Source organism: Gossypium arboreum, chromosome 10 (genome assembly GCF_025698485.1).
Source record: "Gossypium arboreum isolate Shixiya-1 chromosome 10, ASM2569848v2, whole genome shotgun sequence".
NCBI classification, from domain to species: Eukaryota; Viridiplantae; Streptophyta; class Magnoliopsida; order Malvales; family Malvaceae; genus Gossypium; species Gossypium arboreum.
The window spans coordinates 7,671,152-7,678,755 of NC_069079.1; the positions used below are offsets into that span (position 1 = coordinate 7,671,152).

Consider the following 7,604-nt stretch of genomic DNA (forward strand, 5'->3'; position numbering starts at 1 on the left):
ACGGTAATCATAACAATGGAGCTAATGCGCCTTCGAAAAGAAAAAAAAAAAATCTAATTCCATCAAACAGACATCTATTAACCTGGTAAACCACATGGCCATATTAATTAAGGAAGTGAAAATGCATTTTGTTGGATACTTAACCTTCTTTTTTGGGGATGAATGTGTTGTCTTTGTACCAAAACAACATTTAAAAAACCTTTTTTTCCTCTGTATTTTTTGCAAAATAACTCCTGCATGCACATGCAGTTGCTCTTTCGTTCCACACCATGAACGTCACTGCTTTTTTATTATTATCCGGGGCGCCTGGTAAGGATTCTTTAAAATTTTAAATTAATAAAAATAAAATTACACTTTAATCCTATTTAAAATAATAAAATTTTGATTTAATCTTTTAACAATTATAAAGATATAAAATATTAAAATAATAAAATACAATTTAATACACAATTTCATAAATGTAAGCTTTTCCCATCTATTCATTTTATGACTAAACAGAGATTTTAAAAAGGAAAAAAAATAAAAAATAAAAAATAAAACTTAAAACGAAAAACAAAAAAAATGGTTAACATCTATCTATGTAAAATGTACTACATGACTGATAATAATATTCATTTGAACTACTCTCATTTATTGGCCTTTATCAACCCCCATCTTCCTTCATTCATCACATGCTACGTCTCATTCCGTAGGCTTATAAGGCCTAACTCAGTACTCAAAGCTTCCCCAATACTATCCCCTGGGGAAAGTGAAAATGGAGGTTTACGCAGAAGGCTAATGTTTCTAGTGTTTGCATTTGCATTAGTAAGTATAGTGTATGCACAACAGTCGACCCCACTGGTTCCAGCAATGCTGACTTTTGGTGACTCAGTGGTAGATGTTGGCAATAATGATTACCTCCCCACCATCTTCAGGGCTAATTACCCTCCTTATGGGAGGGACTTCGCCAACCAAAAGCCTAGTGGGAGGTTTTGTAATGGCAAGTTGGCCACTGACATCACTGGTAAGTAGAAGATGGTAGTCAAATTTCTTCCTTTTTCTTTTCTTTAAGTAGTTCAAATGGAACTAAAGTTTGATATTTTGACTGAAACTTGCAGCTGAAACTCTGGGGTTTACTACTTATCCACCAGCATATCTAAGCCCTGAAGCATCAGGGAGCAACCTTCTTATTGGAGCCAATTTTGCTTCAGCTGGATCTGGCTATGACGATAGAGCTGCCTCTTTGAACGTGAGATTTTGATCCTATAAGTTTGAATCTCAGCATCGTATCTTTGCAGCATAACTTCTAATTTTCCTTCTTTTGAATGTCATTTTTGCAGCATGCTATCACGTTGAGTCAGCAAGTAGAGTATTTCAAGGAGTACCAGGCAAAGCTAGCAAAGGTAGCTGGTAGTAGCAAGTCAGCATCCATCATCAAGGATGCACTCTATGTATTGAGTGCTGGAAGCGGTGACTTTCTCCAGAACTACTATGTCAATCCTTTGGTTAACCATGCCTATACTCCAGACCAGTATGGCTCTTTCCTTATTGATGCCTTCACAAGATTCATCCAGGTACATACTGTTGCTCGTATTCTAGGAGTAAGTCTCGGATACAAGTATGTATCTGACACCAGTATGTTCAATTTTTTATAAAGTTTTTCTTTTTTTTCATATATATTTGGTTGATATAAACAGAACGTGTATGGCTTGGGAGTGAGGAAAATTGGTGTTACTTCTCTTCCTCCGTTAGGTTGCATTCCCTTAGCAAGAACATTGTTTGGTTACCATGAGAAGGGATGTGTGAGCAGGTTCAATACCGACGCTCAGCAATTCAACAAAAAGCTCAACGCAGCAGCAACCAATCTCCAGAAGCAACACTCTGATCTCAAGATTGTGGTTTTTGACATTTACAAGGCCCTTCTTGATGTTGTTAATACCCCTTCAAACTATGGTAAGGGCAGAGTTTTTCCATGTTTTAGTCTAGTGGATGAAAAAAGAGATTTCTTTAATGGTGAAGGGAATCGATATTATGTAACCACTGCAAATGACTCTGTTTTGATTTGGTAGGTTTCCTAGATGCAACGAGTGGCTGCTGTGGCACAGGGACTGTAGAGACAACTATATTCATGTGCAATCCGTATACACTGGGAACTTGTCCCAATGCCTCCAAGTATGTGTTTTGGGACAGTGTTCATCCATCGCAGGCTGCTAATCAGGTCCTTGCAGATGCATTGATTACTGAGGGCATTGAGCTCATTGGTTAGTCAGGGCTTTGATTCGCTAGGACACCATGTCTACTTGCCCATTTAAAACTGTACTAAGCTTTGTCACTACTCCTTTTAGTATTATCTAAATAAAAAAGTGATTCATATTGCAGAAGCTTGTATTTGTAGTTAAACCTTCCCTTTTCCTCAACGTATCTTTCTTATTAGATTAGTTACAATTCCTAAATGTATTTTAGGACCAAGAAAATAAAATATAATTCTATTCAGATTAATTTGATTAAAGTTAATTGATAATATTATTAATTAATTATCAATTTTCATCCTATTAACTTTAAAATCCAAATCAATTATTAAAAATTAACTTTAAATATCAAAATTAACTTTTACCATATACATATATCACATTAAAAAATAACTAACAACTTATCATATTAAAAATATATATATCGAACTCAGATATCAAATAATACAATAAGCTTAAAAAAATTAAAATAACATTTTAGTTAGTTGGGTTGAGAAATATAGTCTTAAATTATTTATCAAATTTATTCTAATTACTTATTTAATTTAAGGCTTATAATAATTTGTTCCCACAAAGAGTGGCAATTTTAGTCCTACCACCGACCTTAAACGTCTGAAAAACATGGAAACGTATAGAATGGAGTAATAAAGCACACATGCATGATTTCTTCCTTGGTGGGGACTATGAATCTGTAATGGGGAATTTAATAAGGATTCTTTGAATTAATTTTTGAAAAAGACTTGGACATTCCCAGTCTACGTTGACTTACTTCAGCTTCCCTTGTGTTTGAATACTACCTGCTTTCTTTTTTTCTAGTTCAATTGTCTCTTTCAATACAATAGACTTTGGACTGCTTAGAGATATTTGAAGACTTAGTCTAAACTCTAAATATGCTTAAATAAACAAATATTAACAGGGTTAGAATCGTATTAAGTAAAGCTCAAGATTAGGTTTGTGGTTCTAAAATGGAGAAATGATAAGGTGAATTTTGAATATTACAGAAATTAATTTCTCAAAAATTAAAAATTGGAGAATAAAATGAAATTATTAATAATGTGAACAATGATGAGAATTGGGTTTTGTAATAATGTGATAAAAGAAAGTCTTGAATTGTAGGGATGACATAAGGCTTCCTTCAATCTTCTCTTTCTACTAAAACAACTTGAGATATATATATTTATAATTGTATCGTGTAATGCCCCAATTTTTGGGCCTGGAAGTATTGGGCCTTGAGTCTGGGTTCGGGTGGAAAACGGCCCGAATAATTTGGATGTTATTATTATTATTTCGTATGTTTAGTTTAGTAATTAAATAAATTACGAAGGGTTTATGGTGTAGGAAAAAAGGCCTAAGAGTAAATTTAATTCAAAGCAATTCCTGAATTTTAATTTTGGGAGAGAGGGTTCTGGCGATATGGGCTTTTAAAGTTGAGGTGGTAAAATAGGACACAAAAAGATTTGTGGTAAAGTGGCATGTGGCGCCACCTAAGTGTTTGGGGAGTGACGTGTGGATGTTTAGGGGGAGCCAGAGTTCAAGTCATAAGGTAAGCATATTGTTACTTTTTTTTTTTTGTGCATGTGCCGGGCATGTGATAGAGCTTAAGTGGAAATTCGGTTAGGGCTTTAGGAAGGTTGGGCCATGGGTCTGAATTGCCATTAGGGCAAGCTTTATTTTCTTTTTGTTTTGTCGAATTAGGGTTAGCCACCTAGAGCCTTCCCTTTCATTCTATTCTCTTCTCAGCATCTCAAAAAGCCAAAAAACGTAAAGTTAAATCTCCTGAGTGCCGAATTCTTCCTTTTCTTCTCCTCTCTTCTTCTATTTTCTTTTTCTCCTTCTTTTCTTCTCTAGCCGAAACATTACTACCATTCTACTCATCTCCTCTTTCATTCCCATTCTTTTCTAAACCTCTATAGCCGATTGCCATAAAAGCTGAAATTCCAAAAGTTGTTTCTTGTGCCGATTTCTTCTAGCCAAAATCCTCCTATTTTCTTGATCTCTTTTGGTCAATTTTCACATCCTCTAAACCTCAACCCCTGTCGGCAATACCACTGCAAAAAACACCATACCAAATCATCTTCCTCTTCACAATTCTAAAAGCCAAAAACACCATAGTTTTTAGAGACATATAGCCGAATCTTTAGATCTCTAAAATTCGATTTCTACAAGTGTTTAAGGGCTGGATCTGTATCAGATGTGAGTAGAAACTAAAGTGGAATCGTTTTGGTTGAAAGAACCTGTGGTAAGTATTCAGATCTATTCTTTATTTCGGGTTTTAGAAAAGTCGAAATCCCTAAAGGCATAGGGAGGCTGTCGAATGGAGCTTAAGGCTCTAAGGGTTGTAACAATTGATTTGCTTTGGTGTTAGTGTGATCTAGAGGCTGTTGATCGAAGGCTTGGACAAGTGGAACGACTAGATCGAGATCTAGTCACTAGTTTTGGCAAAGGTAGGATCTCAAGGGCCATATGTATTGATGGCCGATTATGGTAAGTAAGTTTATGATGTTTGCCATTATACTTTGGATCTGATATGTCTAGTGACCGATTGTAAGATATCGTGGGAGATTTCGGTAGCAGTTGTCGCAAATCAGGTGTGTAAACGACACCCACTAGTAGACTAGATCGGTAAAAGCTGAAAAGCCAAAATACCGAAAAGCCGTTATTTCGAGAACTTGCGAGCGTGCGAGCGCTCGTCGGATTGTTTATATTGATAATTTTGGTAACTTTAACGGTAAGATTGCAAAGTGCTCAATTTCGTGCACCTCGGTGAATTTGGGCTTCGGTGGGCCGAAATTGGGTAATGGCCAACGAGCCCATTTAGGTAAAAACGTCCGGTAAGTATTCTAAAGACACGTTAATAACTGTAATGAGCATGAAATCCTAAAAAGACTGATAAAATTACTGAAATATCTCTGTAAGGTAGAATTACCGTAATATCCCTAAAGGGGTAAGTTTATGATTACGCCTCTCGAGGGTAAATAACTGTTCTTACCCTATAATCTGACTGTCTTTCTGAAGCATGCCTTGTTAATTATATATATATATATATATATATATATTCTGCATACATGTCATACTACATGGGGTTAGATTTTGTTATGGAGGAAGAACCTGCTTTTGGTGGTCATGCACATATTTCGATATAAGCGCTTTTGTCATGGATTATAGTTAGTGCCAAGAATCGATGCTAACACCGTAAGTGTAGGGATGGCGTGGTGATTTATTCCCAGTGAAGTGTAGGGATGGATGGAGGCAAGTGCGGTTGGATGGGGTTATCATGCATTAATCATATGAGATCTGCTTTTGTTATGGGCCAATCAGTATTAAAATGGGCCCAATCTGTGTTAATATAGGCAAAGCCCAACATATCTCGACTTGTAATAGGCTACGCCCGATTGACACCGATATGGGCTAGGCCCAAGATACTCGATATCGAAAGGGCTATGGCCCAGACATTATTGATATGGGCTAAGGCCCGCTTAACTCGATTTGAATAGGGCTTAGGCCCGAGAGAGCTTGAACCGATTTAGGCTCTAGTTGGGTTTACTTTACACACTCGAAGTTTTCCAAACTCACCCCTTTTTCCCATCTTTGCAAGTGAGCCTTAGATCGGTGGACTTGAAGCTGGAGGGATTCAGAGTGGCCATGTGGACTGTTTAAAATAAGTGTTTATACCTTCACTTTTATTTTAGATTATTTCCTTTATGTTTTCGGGTTTTAATTTGTAATAAGGCCGCTTTAATTATTTTTAGTTGTTTTTAGTATATTTTGTTAGCTTAGATATGATATTGTTTTAACTGTTTGAAATTGAATAGCTCTAGGGTGCGTTTTAAAAAGGTTACTTGCTTTCAAAATATCGCGATAACAAAGTAAGGCTTCTGCAACGAAAACGTTTTCAAAATTAATAACATTTTCAAATGGTTTTAAACGAATTGGTTTTCCCTGAACAATCACTCAGTTAAAGTGTGCCAATGGTTGTGTGCATGTCTAGGTTTGGATCCGTGAAGAGCTGGGTACTTAAGCAGTCTAATTGACTCACCTCCTCTTTCTGGCATCCTACCTGGTGCACAGCTTCCATTCACTTTAATCTTTAACGAAGATATTCTTTAAACACTAAGAAAGAATTTAGATAAAACATGACTTTTCTAGTAACGCTTCAATGTGACACGCCGAATTCGGTCGTAACATCTGGGTCGGGTTTGGGGTGTTACATATCGTGTTCAACATTCATGGATCCATGTTGGCTCTCTATATTAATCCTTGAAATAATACTAACTCTTTGCTTTTTATAATTTTTATTTTGAAAGACATATAGCTTTTTTACGTTAATTATTTTTATTTGATATAAAGTTTATTTAGATACAAATAAGAAAATAATATCATTCATCCCAAAAAATTTGTAACATTTTTATTTTTAGTGGTTAAAATTTTTATTATTTTAGATTTGTTATTGGTAAATAATATAAAAGATTATAACAATTTGATAGAATTAAAAATTTTAATGAAATTTTTATCAAAAATAAATAAATGAAATAGTTTTTTATTATTAAAGTAAAATTATAAAACTAATTTTAGGTTTTGGTAAATAATTAAATAGGAAAGGAAGATTAAAAAAGTTATATATGTTTATTTTGTTTAGATAGATAAAATTAGTAAAGGAAAGTAGAGTAATCTTTACAATATTTTTTTGGTTAAATTGTACAAAGTAAAGAAAATGATTGATTATAATGATTTTTTCAATCATATTTTCTTCTTTTTAAAATAATAATATAATGAAAACGTAATTTCCCATCTTAATACCATTTTCTCTCAAATTGAGGCAAATAAAAATTAAGTAACTTAAGGGAAAGTGAGAGAAATTTAACTCTTACTTTCGACTAATTGACCAAAAAAGGCCCATTTTAAAAAAAAATTACGAAAATGGGTCATTTTTTTCAAAAATAATGGGAATAGTAAGATTTTATTAAAACGCGCTAAGCTTGTAATGGCCTAAATTCAAGATTATCGGAACAGTGGTTTTGTAACCACAAATCTAATTTAAAGAGAAACTTATTTTAATATTTTTGCATGAATATTGATAAGATAGGAAAATCGTATGAAAATATCGATAGAAAAATTTTACCGATTTAGTGGTTAGTTAGAAAAAGAAATTATTGAAGAAATTAGGTAAAAATAAGGTATCGAGACCTCAATCTCGTAAAACCGAATTGGAAATATTTTTATAAATGTTTATGAAATTTTAGTAATGCGGTATTAAAATTTTGTTAAGAAATTTTAATGTTTGGGTAGTCAATTAAATGAAAAGGACTAAATTAGAAAATGTGTAAAAGTGGATGGGATGATTAAATAGCTTAAGTGTCTAATGAGAAAGGATTAAAA

The 7,604-nt window shown here is 34.0% G+C and overlaps 1 protein-coding gene across 1 annotated transcript; it reads left to right on the forward strand.

Annotated features, from left to right (window-relative positions):
• Positions 1–696: 696 nt before the first annotated feature.
• LOC108487304 (GDSL esterase/lipase APG) lies at positions 697–2,360 on the forward strand. Its single transcript, XM_017791610.2, has 5 exons — positions 697–1,003; positions 1,098–1,228; positions 1,320–1,553; positions 1,677–1,932; positions 2,049–2,360. The coding sequence occupies exons 1-5, from the start codon at positions 778–780 to the stop codon at positions 2,243–2,245; spliced, it is 1,044 nt and encodes a 347-aa protein (XP_017647099.1). The 5' UTR covers positions 697–777; the 3' UTR covers positions 2,246–2,360.
• Positions 2,361–7,604: the final 5,244 nt, after the last annotated feature.